Source organism: Choloepus didactylus, chromosome 27, assembly GCF_015220235.1.
Source record: "Choloepus didactylus isolate mChoDid1 chromosome 27, mChoDid1.pri, whole genome shotgun sequence".
Lineage (NCBI taxonomy): Eukaryota > Metazoa > Chordata > Mammalia > Pilosa > Megalonychidae > Choloepus > Choloepus didactylus.
The window spans coordinates 11339783-11354858 of NC_051333.1; the positions used below are offsets into that span (position 1 = coordinate 11339783).

General features: G+C 60.5%; 1 protein-coding gene and 1 long non-coding RNA gene across 2 annotated transcripts; both read right to left on the minus strand.

The window, feature by feature from the left end:
• Positions 1 to 3599: 3599 nt before the first annotated feature.
• BCAM (basal cell adhesion molecule (Lutheran blood group)) lies at positions 3600 to 12643 on the minus strand. Its single transcript, XM_037820344.1, is given in 16 exon segments — positions 3600 to 3990; positions 4077 to 4194; positions 4829 to 4973; positions 5067 to 5211; positions 5388 to 5524; positions 5644 to 5752; positions 5755 to 5787; positions 5885 to 6000; positions 8031 to 8187; positions 8546 to 8682; positions 9155 to 9337; positions 9414 to 9510; positions 9783 to 9853; positions 9938 to 10166; positions 10711 to 10832; positions 12488 to 12643. Coding segments are annotated over 16 exon segments (1893 nt in total). The 5' UTR covers positions 12576 to 12643; the 3' UTR covers positions 3600 to 3984.
• A 59-nt stretch (positions 12644 to 12702) lies between these two features.
• Positions 12703 to 14770, minus strand: LOC119521890. Its single transcript, XR_005214435.1, has 3 exons — positions 14685 to 14770; positions 13466 to 13667; positions 12703 to 13252 (listed from the first exon to the last, which is right to left on the minus strand). It is a non-coding gene; the product is annotated as an uncharacterized LOC119521890 (long non-coding RNA).
• Positions 14771 to 15076: the final 306 nt, after the last annotated feature.

A 15076-nucleotide genomic window follows, 5' to 3' on the forward strand; every position in this document is an offset into this window, starting at 1 on the left:
GGCTCTTGGGGGCTTCTTTCCCTAGCGGTGGAGCTTCTCAATGACCAACGTCCAGTCTTGGCGACACTATTAATCAGTGTATTAAGCACTTACTGTATGTCGGGTACTGATATGAGTGCACTATACTATTACCTGACATTGCCCACAGGGCACCCTATGTGATCAGGCAACTGAGGCACAGAGAGAGAGAATTATAGAATTAGTGACTTGACCCCAATCACAGAGTTATAAATTGGCAGATCTGGAACTGACACTGTTCTAAACAGCTTATTTGTCTTAGTTACACCCCTCCCAAGGATCCCACGAAAGGAACACTATTAAGATCTTTGTTTCACTGAAAAATAAACTGAGGCATGGAATGGTGATTTGCTCCAAGTCACAGCAAGGACTTAGCAGGCTGGGGTTTGAACCCAAGCGGTCTGAGCTTGACCCTCCATCCTACGTGACCTTGAGATAATGGGTATCTCAGGCTTGGCACAAGCCTGGGTGAGGTGAGCTGGACAAATAGGTGCCTGATAAATGTGCTTTGTCCCTCTCTCCCGAATCTGGGGCGAGACTGGCAGGCCAGGACTTCTGGGCTTTAGTGCCAGCCTTGCCACTAACTTGCTTCACAACCCCCACAAGTCCTGGCCTGTCATGGAATCATGGAATCCCTTTCTCCCTCGAGTAAAACAACCAGTCCCCAGAAGACCTCTTCCAGGCAGATCTCCAGCAGCCCCCCTTCTCCTGGCCTGGGAGTCCTTGCCATTTTTTGTGGGCAGAAGCGAGCCCAGGAAGGCAGCTCCAGAAGCATGTTTCACACCCTCGATCACAGGTTTACGGGGATAGGTATAAGGCTGGATACTGCCATGTTTGTTGACAAATGACTGGGTGGGTTCCCTGCCGGGAGAGTCAACTTCCAGTGTCAAGGAGTTCCAGAGGCAGCACTTCACTCAAGAGCTGTAGCTACTGGGAGGCAGGGAATCAGGGCCAAAGGCTCCTGGTGGAGAAGTGGAGTGGACGCCAAGCACTTTATCTTCCCAGCAGGCTCTCTCCCTTCTTCTGGAAACAACTAATTTTCCTGTGGAGGGGAAACCCCCCCACCTTCGTCAGTCCTTATGGTACACGGTGAGCCTGACTCCAGTCTCTGGCCAACCCATCAGAACATTCTATGCCCCTGAGACCCATTCCCTACCCAAGAGAATTAGCCCTGAGACTTCTGCTAGAACTAATGGGAAAGGGGCACCCACTTTCATTGGGGTTGCTAAGCTGGGTAAGGTAGAAATCTAGTGCTCTGGGTGTCACTTGAGACCAAGGACTCTGCCTGTGCAACGGAGGACAGCACTGCTGAGAAGGAAAAGGACAGCCTTCTGGTGAGACTATTTGAGCCCCTGAATCCAGCTGTACCTGAAGCTGGTAAGTCCCTGAACTTCCTGGTTAAATGAGGGAATGATATTCCCTTTTCACTGACAACAATTTTTGACTTACATTTTTTGTTGTTTGCAACCAAATGTATCCTTGCTAATGAAATCTATGAGTCCAGAAGAGGCACAGATTCCTGTAAAGTTCCAGTGGCAGGGAAAAAGGGGTGAAAACTTTTCTGAACCCTTCAATATGTCCAGGCCTTGCAGGACATGTGAGCTTGGGGTTATAGTGGGGGAAATGGGCTTTCCAGGTAAGAGGAATAGAGAAGTCACCAAGGCACAAGGAGGACGTATAAGGGAATGAGCGGTGGGTGTGTACGAGGGGCAACAGCTTAGAAGACCCCACAGGCCAGGGTGAAGGGATAGCTCAGGCACCAGAGGGCAATAGGGAGCCACAGAAGGATGATGAGCAAGGAGGGTTTACTCCAAACTTGCCTTTATTTTCTTGAGTCCCAGATCCCATGGTTTGCCCCTCCTCCCCCCCTTCTCCTTCTCCCAGGCACTTTACCAAGGTAAGAGGACCTAAAAGGGCCAGTGCAAATCAACTCCAATGTCATGCAGAGGAGGAGCCTTATGCAAATGTGCACCCTCCTGGGAGGGAGGCTGGGACCCTCCCCGAGTTAACTGGGGGCCAGGTGCTGGGCAGGGAACCCCTGTCTCCCTGGGGTCCCTCTCCTCTCCCCTAGCCATTCCCCCAAGCCTCTCGCTTTAGAATGGTGTCTCTCTCCACCTTAGTCCCTTTCCTGGACCAAGGGACCCTTGTCTGCCTTTCTTTCTGCCCCTCCATTTTTTCTTTGGAAAATAATGACAATAAACGTGTCCTGAACCCTTACTCTGTAGGGCTAGGCATGGTTCTGGGCTCTGTCCACGGGTTAGCCCATCAAATTCTCCCAATCACCCTATGAGCCTGTTGCTGTTCGCTGTAGTTTTAAAAAGAACATTCTCTACTGCTATATAGAGAACTAGAGAGATAAGGAGGCGGGCGAGATAAGGATGGGAATCGAGGAAGCAGCTCATGAGACCCGTTAAACATAGTAGAATGTGAGCTGAACAAAGATAGGAAGGAGGACACATGAGCCTGCGTACCCCAGACCTCAGGGATTGGGGCCCTTCTTCCCTGAGTCCCCAGATCTAAGTGTTCCAACCGGCCCCACCCCTTTTCTCTCGCCACTCGCGGTTTGTTTTAAAGGGACTCAGTGCACCCCCAGGATGTGAGCGTCTTCATTTGGCCCGGGAGCTCTTCTGCAGCAGGGCTAGGGGCATCCACTTGGCAGCAGATCAGGAGGCTCCCCAGCTTCTCACTAAGTCCCCGCCATGCCAGCTCCCACGCCATCCACTCTGTGGTTGAGGAAACTGAGGTTGGAGAGGTGATGTTACTTGAGATGTCGCAGGGGCAGACCCGTCTGGGCCAGTGGGTCATTTACCTCCATCAGATGGGCAAGAAACAAAGGCTCCGGGAGGTGGCGTCCTTTGGCCAAGGTGATACACCCTGCTCCCCTCTAGATTTTTCTTTCAACGTTTTCCTCCTCCTTTGCGATTGTAATTCTCTCTCTGAATCCCAGTTCTTTCTTTCTGTCCTTGTTTCTATTTGTCTAACTGCCTTTCTCCCTAAATCTGTTTGTCTGTGTCTGCCTCTCTCCCCCCAGATTTCTTTCTGTCTCTGTCCCTCTGTCTCTGAGCTTTCCTGGTCCATCCTTCTTGCCTCCCCCTAAGTCTCCCCCATCCTTTCCTCAAATCCCTCTTCCTCTGCCCCTGCTGGTTCCCCAGCTGGCTTCGCCATCACTCTCTCTCTCCTCTCTCGGCCCCAGGCCCCTCCATCCGGGCTCCTCCCAGCCTCCCCTCCCTCCCCAGCGACCCAGAGGAGGCAGCCCCCTCCCTAATTCCATCAACTACAGCTTCTCCTCCAGCATCAATTCCCTCCGGGGCTCTGGCAAGAGAGACTGGAGCTTCTACTTAAGGGGACAGCACCCCACCCCACCCCCGGCAGGCACTGCTCCTTGGGGCGGGCCCCACGCCCTCTAGACCCCTGAGGCCTTCTCTGCCCTCTTCGGCCGGCTGAGTCACCCTCCGCTCTCTCCCGATCCTCTCTCCATGACATCAGCCTCGCACGAGGGTGGGCCCGCGGGGGAGGGCAGCTGGGAGGGCAGCTTCACCTGCGCCACCCTCTTCCCCTTCCTGTCCTGCCGCAGAAGGGTGTTGAGGTGACAGGCAGCATTTATTCCAGACTCCAGTGTCCACGGAGGATGGGGCGGGGACGGGGATCCAGTGTCAGACTAGCAGCAGGGCATCAGGTGGGGGGGGGGGGCAGCAGAGTGTGGGGGGAGGTAAAAATAGCCCCGGCCGCGACCCTCAGAGCCCGGGCCCAGGCCGGTGCTGGGCTGGGCTCCAGGAGCTATTCTGGGGCCTGGGAGAGTCGCCCTCCCTCCGCGGGCCGCTGCTGTCGTCCGCCGGGAGGCAGAGGAAGGAAGGGAGGGCGGGGCCTGCGAGGGGGGGGGCGGCGGAGGCGGGAGCGGGGCCGGGGCGGTGCTCGCTGATGCCCGCGGCTCCGGGTCCAGGGGCCATCTCCGGGAGGTTCTCGGACTCAGCACTGGGAGGAGATGCACAGGGTCAGCCTGTGCCCCCAGAGGCCTCTCCAGCGCCCCGCAGGGCCCCTCTCCCCCGGCCCTCACCCACCTCATCTCCGTAGCCCCCGCTGCCACCCCTGGCTCCTTCCGAGGCGCCTCCCATGAGAAGGCCGGTCTGCTCCGGCCTCTCCGACCCTGAGTGGCTCAGCTCTGGCTCCCCAGGCGGCCTGGGGGGAGGAGGCAGCACGTCAGAGGGGGTCGCGGCTGGGGAGGGGGGTGGGGGCGGGGGTCGTGCTGGGTGGGGGCGGATTTGGGGAGGAGTGGGCCTGGGTTGGAGACGGGGTGGGAGTGGAGTGGACGATGCTGTTTTTGGTTGGAGAGGGTCATGTGGGTGGGTGGGTGGGGGGCTTTAGGAAGGGGTTTGGGGATGGCTATGGGGTGGGTTTGGAGTTGGGGATGGGGATGAGATTGGGGTTGGAGGAGGGAATGGGGATGGGGTTGAATTTGGGTTTACTGATGGTTAACGGCTTGGGTTTTCGATTGAGGATGTGGTTGGAGAAGGGGTTGGGTGGCGATGGTTTGGGGTTGGGGAAGAAGTTGGAGTCAGGGGGAGTGGCTGGGGTGGGGCTGGGGATGGGACTGGATTTGGAGAGGATGGGGTTGACTATGGGTTTGAGAAGGAATTGGGATGGTTATGGGTTGGGTTTGGGGTTGTATAGGTAGGGATGTGGTACGGGATGAGGGTGGGGTTGGGGAGTGCCTGTGAATCAGCTTTGGGGTTGAAGTGAGGATGAGGTCGGGGGTGAAGCTAGGGATGGGGTTGGCTTCTCCAGACCAATTCAGGATTTGTGGGTAACTCACGGGGCCCCCTTCTCCCCCCGCCGGCAGCAGCCAGGGCGCCCCTTGCGTCGCATGCAGTAGAAGGCGGCGACGACGAGGAGCAGCAGGCCCACGCTCACGGCCACGGCCATGACGGCCACTCCGGCCTGGGCAGTCTGGGGGGCCACTGCAGGGACAGGACAGAGGGAGGGGAGGGGGTCAGTCTGCCGGGCTCCATCTGCCCCCCGCCCGGCTCCTCTCCCACCCCGGTGTCACCCACCGGTGCCGAAGTGGAAGACGTGCCGGGTGTTTCCGTGTGGGTTGGAGGCCTCACAGGAGACGCCGTCGCGGCTCAGGGCTCCGGTTACCTTCAGGGTCAGGGAGCTGCTCACCCAGCCGGGCCCCCCGGGGGCTGGCTCTGCCGGCTGTGGAGGCTCAGGTCAGGCCCAGGCCCCCTGGGGTCAAGGGCTGGGGGTGGGGGAGGGCAGAGGTGAAGGGGAGGCCACATGCCTGGGTCAGTGAGGGGGACAGGGTGGCCCAAGAGACTTCGGGGAGGGGGTCTGGGTTCCGGAGGGTTTAGGGTAGAGGTGAGGGCCCTTACGCTGCCGCCCCCTTGGCTCCAGTGGAGTTTGGGCTCTGGGTAGCCGCGGGCAGAGCAGATCAGCTTGACTTCATCTCCTTCCGTCCAGCCGCCCTCGGGCTGGGGCTGGGTGGCCTCTGCCCTTAACTCTGGCAATCCTGGGGGTGGGGTGGGGGTGGGAGAAAGATGAGGAAGAGAGAAATAGAGTCTTAGAAAACGGAGCGTCCAGCCATGAGCTCGCCCTCTTTGTCCCCCCCTCCCCCCGCCACCCCCAAACCTTGGACTAGCAGCTTGAAGCTCCGGGTGCGGCTGAGAAGGGGCACCGTGGGCATGGAGGCCTCACATGTGTACGTGCCGGCGGAATCGAAGGTGATGGAGCTGAGAGCTGGAGCATGGGGCTGTTTCCCAGAGGTGCAGAATCCTAGGGTGGGAGGGTGACAGGAAGGGGAGGCCGGGGCGGGTGTGAAGTGGGGAGGGCGGGCAGATGGGAGGAAGTGGGGGGCTCCTCTCCCTCTCACCTTGGTCCAGTGTAGGGTGGGGGTGGGCAGGCCTTGCACGGAGCAGTTCACGGCCGCACTGCCGCCCAGGGTCAGGGTGAGCTCGTCACCGATGCTGAGCGTGAGGGGGTCCAGGTCTGCAGGGGGCAGGAGACTGTCACCGTCCTCAGCCCCTCTCCCACTGGGCTAGGGGCTCTCCCGGGCTGCTGGGGGTGCAAACTTAAACGGACAACCCCAGGTGGAGGATGGCAAGTGGTCTTCCTCATTCCCCCCACCTCCTGGAAATCTCTCCCCCATCCGGTCCCTCAAGCCTAAACCTAGAGGCTAACTCCAAATTGCACCCCCATCTCAGCCACCTGCTCCAGAGCTGGCAGCTAAGCTCAAGGGCGGTGGGTAACCCCGGAGGGTGGAAAGTGCTCCTTTCACAGTCCTACCACCCTCCCAGGAGCTCGAGCCCAAACCCTTGCCTTCTCCGCATTGCCTTATCCACTCTGCCCTCAAATGGGTTCCCCCACTGCTCTCCACATCTGTTATGGGGGCTGCCCAGACCAGTCCCTTCTTCTGTGGTCTCCCTACACCCACCTTAACCTCTCATGTCCATCTTTCATCCAACAGTCAGAGGAATCTTTTCAAAACACTCACTGGTCAGCCCTCCCCTCTGCTTAAAATCCTGCAGTGGCTCCCCAGTGCCCTTGGTATTGAGGCTATATTCCTTGATCCATCCTGTAATATCCTGCCTGGTCTGGCCCCACTACGTCTCTGACCTCATCTCCCATGCTCCTCCTTGCCCCCTGAGCTCCAGCCACACTGTTCTCTTGTGCCAAATTGGCACACCTGCCTCAGGGCCTTTGCACCTGCTGCTCCCACTGCCTGGGACGCTCTCCTAGCTCTGCGCGTTTCTGATTCCGTTCTTTGGTTCCATGCTCAAATGGCCCCTTTTCAGAAAGGCTTCCCTGACCACCCCGTTGTGGACATCCAGGACTGAAGGATTTACTCCCCCAGCTGCCGAGAAGGCTGTCAGCTGTCAGCCCGCAGCTGTCGGCCTTTCTGGGAACTGCCCCGGCTGCAGAGATCCTGGCCCAAGGTCACGCCCTCCTCCCGGGGCAGCCCGTACTCAATGACCAGTTGATGTGGGGGTGTCAAGGCCCTGCTGCTTTGCCCCAGCTGGGGGCAACTCCAAAGGACCATCTCAGCTTCCGAGTGCCCTGTGGGGCCAACTGAAGCCTTCTTGAGATGGCATCGCATCCCAGCTTCTCCCTCTGCCCGATCCTGCCTCCCCCACCCCCTCCTACTGTGGATGCTCATCCCAAGTCACTCCCCAATAAACGCTCTACCTGCAGGTCTCCAAATCACAATCTGCATCCTGGAGAGGGGTGGGGGGCCCAGCCTGCAACACCCTGCATCTAAAATAACTTCCACCCTCACCCCGAAAGCCCCTCCATCCCATTGCCCCTTGCCTTTTCCCTGTAAATGCCTTTATTGCTACTGAAAGTGTCTTCTTCAGCATTTGCCGCCTGTCTCCCCTACTACACTGGGGACTCTGGGAAGGCGGAGCTGGGCTATCTTGATCACAGATGTTCCCCAACATCTGGTGCAGGATCTAGTTCCAGGAAAGGGTGTGTTAGGGTCCCAAACCCTTGCACGGGGCTCAGGTGCAAAGTGGACTGAGAAGATTTCTTGGTAGATTGGGATCCCAAGGACTGGCAGGAGATAGATGGTGGAGGGGACAGCACGGGAATGAGGCGGAGAGCTCGGGGTGTGATGGGAGACAGCCCTGACTGGGGAGAAGGGTCAGCCGGAGGGGAAGCTGGCCAAGTGGACAGGAAGCAGAGCCAGGTGTCGGAGGCCCTGCTGAGAGCCTTGGGCTTCCTCCTGAGGGTGCTGGGGAGCCATGGCAGGTTCTGTATAGGGGAGGGTCAAGTTTGTGTTTTAGAAAGAGCCCCCTGGCTGCCCTGTAGGGGGATGAGTAGGGGGAGGTGAGATCGGGGTGGGGACTGGGGAGGAGAAGGGGCCCTTGGGCCGGGGCAGGGGTCACAGAAATGGAGAGAAAGGGATGGAGGCAGAACATTCAGGACGATGGGGCCACTGCAGGCGGCAGGGGGGGGAGGGAGAGGAGGAGGCCAAGACCCCCGCCCCCCGCTCGCTCCCCTCTCGCCCAGTCCCTCACAGGCCACGCGCAGCTCCCGGGTCTGGGAGAGCTCGGCGTCCTCGGCAGCGTCGTAATCCTCCACCCTGCAGCCGTAGGTGCCACCCTGGCCCCGCTGCACCCCCTCCAGGGTCAGGTTCCCATCGAGGTTTGTGTTCAGCACCGTCTCCTCCTTGTCCTGGGGGGCCGGGGGTGAAGAGCCAGGTTCAGGAGAGACCCCGGTCTGGTGGGGTCATATGAGGTCAGGGCCAGGCCCAGTCACGTGTCTTGGTGGGTCAAAGGTCACTAGGTCAGCGGGGTGCTCATGGAGGGGATCAAGAGGCCTGCCAGGTCAAGGGTCACCCAAGTCAGGCATCCGGCTAAGCAGGACTCCCTCAGATTAGAGGGCAGAGGTCCTGTGAGCTCGTGGGTCGGCCCGGTCAGGTGCCTTGCTAAGCCAGGTCCCCACCTCTCAGGTCAAGTGCCAGAAGCTGGCACGGTGGGCACTCCCAGAGGCCAGGGGCTGGAGGCTCCCAGGGGACGCCGGGGCGGGTTACCTGAAAGCGGAAAAAGGTGTACTCCGGGCTGGGGCTGCCGTCCCCCTGGCAAAGCAGCTGCACGGAGTCGCCCTCACGGACCCAGCCGTCCGTGGTGGACGGGCTGCCCACCCAGAACTGCACGTGCTCGGTGGGATCTGAGGGAAAGGGCAGAGGAGACTGGGGTTCGGGGCAGAATCACGAACAGGGGACGGGTCAAAGGTGAAAGGCAGGGCTGGGTTCAGGGAGAGGGCTGGGGATGGCCAAAGGTTAGAGGTCACATGTTTCGAGGCAAAGTCTTGAGGTCAGGGGCCAGAGGTAAGAGGTTGGGATGAGCTGAGGGTACAGGTCAAAGGTTGGAGGTCGGTGTGGGTGACAGGTCAGCGTGAAGTTGTACTGGGCCCCAATACAGGGCAAGGTGATCACTGAGAGAGCAGAGCACAGCGTTCCGTCATAAAACTCGGAGGGACTCAGGGTGGGGGTCAGCGGTCAGAGGTCAGAAACCAGCCTCACCACACGTTTCAGCGCGAGGTGGGGGTTTCGGGGCCCAGAGGGGAGTCTGAAGCCACGGGCTGACTTGGAGGGTCAGGCCGAGTGAGGGGTCAGAGGTCAGGGGCCCCGAGGACTCACAGTGCAGGGTGGGGCGGAAGGCAGGGGTGTCCAGGCGGCCGTGCTGGCCGTCGGGCAGCCCGTAGTGCGCGGCGCAGTGGAAGCTGGCCTCCCGGTCGGCCTTGCGGAGCCGCAGGTACAGGGTGCTGGTGAGAGAGAGCAGGCCCGAGGCCTCCCGGATGGTGCGGATGGTCATGTAGCCCTCTGGGGGGACACGGGGGAGGCAGTCAGCTGGCACTCCCCCCTACCCCCGCACGCTCGCCCAGGATCTGGCACCCACCCTTGTTCATTTCCAGGGGCACCTCCAGGCGCTGCTCGTTCCGATACCACGTGATCTGAGGGGCCGGGTTCCCATTCCGGCTGATGCAGGTGGCAATCTGAGGCGGACGCAGGTGTGGGCTTGGGTTTTGAGCCGGGACCCTGAAGTCTGGGTCCCCAGTCCCCTTTTCCCTCAGGACTCTCCTGGTTCAGACCCAGGAGTCCGGGCCCCCAACCCCTGGTGTCCCCAGGGCCAAGAACTCTGAACATCAGCCCCCTCCTCCCTCAGACCCAGGGGTCCAGGCCCCCAGCCCCCTCCTCCCTCAGACCCAGGGGTCCTGGCCTCCCTCCTCCCCCAGAATCCTGGAGTCAAGGCCCACCCCCAGGGTACCTGCTGGGCAAAGTCTTCTATCACAGACAGCGTCCCTTTGTTGGGGATGATCTCAGTGGTCTCTGGCTTGGCTGCGGGGAAGGCATAACGTTGGAAGCCCCTTCCCTGGGTTCTCAACGCCCCTCTCCACCCAGGGGTGGCCCGTGGATGCTCACCATACACTCGGAGCTGCGTGGTGGCCTCCGCAGTGCCTGCTGCCCCAGCTGTCACCAGGCACACGTAGTCACGCTCGTCGCCCACCTGGGCCTCGGCCAGCACCAGGCGCCCCTGCGTGTCCAGCTCGTACGGAGGGCTGCGGCCCTGGGGGCTCAGCACTGTTCCCTGGAGCTCGGAGCCCTGCAGCTCCGCCGAGGCCAGGCGGTGGCGGGCCCCGGAGCGGTCCGTCTGCAAGAGGACACGGGGGGCCTCAGCCCGTGGAAGTCCAGCCTCCTCTATCTCACTCTGTCTTGCTCCAGGGCCCGTTCTTTCTGCTTCTTCTTGGCTCATCTGTTTTCCTCTTATCTCTCTCTCTTGTCCCTCTTGTTCTCTCTCCCCTCCCTTCCACCCCTGCTTCCCTATCTTCTCTTTCTGCTCTCTCCATCTCCCCTTTTCTTCTCGTTCTGTTCCCAGCCCTCTCTCTGTCTGTCCTGCTTTATCTCTCTCTTCTTTGCCTCTCACTTTCCCTCGTGCTCTTTCGTGCTGCCTCAGCTCTCTCCCTTTCTTGGTATCTTTGACTCGGAATGTTCTAGCCCTTTCTCAAGAACCAGCGCTCGGGAGGAGGACTCCATCCTGAATCAGCCATGCCCAGACACCAGGGGACCTGGGTGAGTCCCTCCCTCTGGCTGGACCTCAGTTTCCCCATCTGTGAAATGGGGGTGCAGCTTGGAGGCTCTGACGAGGTCCCCTTTGCCAGCCCCACGTGCCCCGACTCCCTGCTGGCAGCACTCACCAGGAACCACTCCAGCATGAAATGGTCGTGGGCCTCCAAGAGGGTGCAGTCCAGGGCCACGGGCTCCCCTCGCATCACCTCCACCAGGGGAGGCACAGAGATGTGCACCTCGGCCTGGGCGTCTGCGGGGACAGCGGTCGAGCTGGCACCCATGGCCACCAGAGAGAGCCCTCCCGACACTGTCCCCCCTCCTCCGGGCCCCCAGCCCCCTCCTCCCTCAGACCCAGGATGCTGGGCCTCAACGCAACCCTGTTTCGAGGTGACTCACCTTACCCCCTTCTCTGCTCTGTCAAGGAGACAGGGGCGCCGAGAGGCGGGTAGGGGGCTCTGGCGCCAGGCTGGGCAGGTCTGAGCCAGCCTGTCCCTCCCGCATTCCTGAAACCTGCCCAGCCCTGTCCCCCCCTCACCGCTCCCACACACTCAATCCGCCTCAGCTCCAGGCCCGACGCAGCCCACGCCCCAGCCCCCCACTCCTGAGGAGGGAGATGGAGTCAGAGAGAGACAGGGAGAGAGGGAGGGTGTGAGAAACAGGTGGAGGTGCCACGACGGGGAAGGGGCTGACTCCCAGAAGGAGACATGCAGAGACAGGGGCCCCATGGAGAGACATTCTCCCCACATAGCGGTGCCAGGCCCTGCCCCCGAGGGACATTTAGTCCAATGCGATTGGTGAGGGAAGATCCAATGTTACCCCAGGATTTCAAATGCAGGTGCCAGGGCCCCACACGGCCCGGGGGAGGCGCCCTTAGCTCAGCAAGGAATGAGAGAGATGGAGAGAAACCCCGAAGGATCTGAGGCCCGGGGAGGTGGAAATGAGAGGTGGAGGCAGAGAGGGGCTGAGTCTGAGGGAGGAGGAGGCTGGGGGGTTTGAGAGAGGAGGGGCTGGGGCTGGGGGCCTGGACTCCCCGGTCTGAGGGAGGAGGGGGCCGCAGCCTGAATGCCTTAGTCCTGGAGAGTTGGAGAAGGGGCCCTGGGTCCCAGGATCCTGGCCGACTGAGGCGTTCTTGTCAGGGAACCATGCTCTCTCACCCCCTGGGCTGGCATCCTGGCATCAGTCCTTGATTCTCAGAACCGCCCTTCTCCTCCCTGCCCAGCCCGGCCCAGCCCAGCCCCTGGGGACCCACTCTTTGCCCGGCTTGAACAAGGGGCCTGATTCCCAGCCACCTACCTCTGGCCCTGGCCTGGCCCTGTCTCCCCCATCTCTGTCCCTCCATCCCCAGCCCCCAGGGTCTCCTCTGGCCCACCACCACGCAGGTGTGCCGCTGTGCCTGGGGCCCCGCGAAGGGGAAACTGTCAGTCGGAAGCAGACACAGCCACCGCCGAGGATCGGTGCCCCAGCCTCTGGCCGAGAGAGGCAGCTCTTTACAGTCTGATCTCTGAATCCAGTTTGGAGAAACCCCCATGTGTTTGAATTGCTGGTTTCTAGCCACCAGGATCCCTGGCTTCTCTGAGGGGTCCCTGGCCCCCTCAAAACTTGAGAACATTTTGGGGGTGGGGAGTCCCGGAGTTTTGGTTTTCTGTAGCCTGGGCGAAGAGGGAAGGAGTCCCGGACTCCTGGGTCCGAGGGAGGAGGCCCGGATTCCCGCGTCCTGAGCCGGGAGGGGGCTGCCTCTCAGGTGGTCTCCGATCCGCCGCGGTGCCCTGCCCGGCTGTCCCCAGCGCTGTCACTGGGAGGGGGCTCTCCAGTGCTTCCCCATCCCAGGAAGCCCCTTCGCCCTTCCTCTCCCGGGGTCCCGCGGAGCCACCCCCAGTCCCGTGCCGTTTCCGGTCCGAGCCCTACCTGGGCGCGCCCCCAGCAGGAGCGCGAGCAGCAGCAGCAGCAGCCGCGGGGCCCCGCGCGCCCCGGTCCGCGCGTCCGGGGGCTCCATGTTCGCGGCGGCGGCGGCGGCGACTGAGCCGGGGCTGGGCCGGGCGGGGCGGGGCCGGGGAAAGAGGAGGCCCCGCCCCCGGCGCTCGCCCCGCCCTCCGGCCCCCCACCCCGAGGCCCCCACCCCCCGAGGCCGGGCGCGGGGCCAGGACCCTCCCACTGCCCGGAGCGGACCCTCCCAGCCCCCGGCCGGCCAGCGCGGGGCTCCCGCGCCCGCGGCGGGAACACTGACCGACTAGTCGGGTCAGTGCCCTGGGCTGGGAGCTCCCCCGGGCAATGGAGACCCCGGGCCCTCTCCTCGCTCAGGCTGACCAGGGGCCTTGGGGGCGCGTTCCCACTAGGGCTAGAGGCCTGGGCTCACCTGGTCCCTTTGAACCAGCAGATCCCAGTGTAACCAGTGGCCCCCAGCCCCATAGGGACCCATGGCCTGAATTAAGCCTCCCCCAGAATAACCGGTGAACCACCTACCATAAGTTAGACTTTCCCAGTCTGCGCAGTGACTCTCACCACGACCAGTGGCCTGGGACGGTTTTGCTCAGTGTGTCTCATGAGGCCCTGCCCTGCAGCCAGGGGCCCTCTCTGACCAGTGGTCTGGAACTGACCTGGCCGACCTGTCATAGCTAATGGTCTTCCAGTCCCAGTTCCGCCCAGTGCCCAGTGCGCTGTGGAGATGGGGGCCTGGGGGAGGGCACCGGAAGGCTGCTGGGTGCTGTCTCTCTTGCTTTCCCCCATAGGGCCCTCCCTCTTCTCCCCCCCATCCAGGGAATCCCAGGAATGCCACCCCCCTTTCTCCCTCCTTCTCCCCTTCCCACCCTCTCAGCCTTAGGGGGAGGGGAGGAGAATCAGGCTGGTAGGAGCAGGTGGGTGGGGGAGGGGCACAGGCCAGGGCACCTGGGGAAGGGGAGGAGCCCGGCCCACTGGTCACAGTGGGGGGTTCTCAGGTCAGACTGAGGATCACAGTCAGACTGCCAGAAACTCCTTCACAACTGGGTGGAACTGGGACACAATCCTCCAGGGGAGTGGTTCCCTGGGCCTCTCATCAGACTGGAGGTCACTGGAGCTGCTCTTGGCCCCATCAGACACAGAGATCAGCCTGGGAGATAATGGTCAGCCTGGTCAAGGTTACTTTACCCATTGGTCACATAGATGATCAATTGATATCCTGGAAAGGTGACTTTTTAGTATTAGTTTCCTCCTCCAGGAAGCCCTCCCTGACTCCTCTTACCACCCCCCCACCCCCCCAAACCCTTTGTCTCCCTCATCCCAGCCCTGCCAACTCTGGATCATCACTCTCTAGGGACAGGTCTGTCTCCCCCTCTGGGCTGTGAGCCCCAGGAAATTGGAGCCAGGGCTGTTTCAGTCATGGCTGTGTCCCCAGCACCATCCAGCCCAGGGCCAAGCAAAACCAGGCACTCCAGGAGCAAGAAACTGAAGTGCAAACTCCACCCGGATTGGCTCATCAGAAGACATGCCAAACAAACCACTGCAGGACAAATGCAGGTGCACTGCCATGCAGCCCCTTACTGCTCCCTGACACGAGCTCACCTGAAGCAACCCCGGACATCCACACCCAGCTCGGCCGTCCCAGGCTCATGCACCTGCTGCTTGCAGTTGCACCCAGGTCGGCGCCCTCCCATCAGCATCCCCTTCCACCTTTCTCAAGAACCTGAGCCGCTGAGGTTCTAGGTGAGGGACAAGGGAGGTGTGGAGGGAAGCCCAAAATACCATTTACAGCCCCTGGCAGACTTGCAGAAACTAGCCCTGTAACACCATCTGCCCTTGCTCCCTGCAATTTATTCTCCACCAAATATCCAGAGGGATATGGTTAAAATGTGAGTCAGATCACAACACTTCTGCTCAGAAACCTCCCATGGCTCCCATCAGAGCCAAAGCTAAAGCTCCCTCCACAGCTCACAAGTTCCTTTGAGTACCAACCTTACTTCCTCCCCCACACTCTCCCCCTCACTCAGCCCCCTGATGAGACAATTTGCGGCCATCCTGTTTCTCCTATGTGCAAAGCATCTTCCAGCCTCGGGGCCATGGCACATGCTGCTCCCTCTGCTGGGACAGTCCCCCCTCCCTCCCTCCCTCACCTGCCTCAGATCCTTACCTCATCACCTGCAATCCCAGCCACTCCCTTCTCCCTTATTTTATGGCTCATTACTTTTACCGTTTGTCTTGCCCAGTAGAATAATGCTCCAAGAGAATGGGAACTTTGTTTTCTTCACCGGTGCCTAAAACAGTACTTGGCATGGGGAGGAGCTGAGTAAATATTTGCAGAGTGAATGAATTAATTTGCCAATTCCATCCTTGCTTTACGTCCATATTTTAATTAGAAAGCCTTGTCTTTTCTGTACTTTTATCTCATTGTTTTACACGCAGCGCGTGATGGTTAACTGTAAAATTTAGTCCACATTTTGTTACTTGCTATCGCCTAGATGAACCCTGAAGATATTATGTTGAGTGAAATAGGCCAGACAGAAAAATGACAAATATTGTATG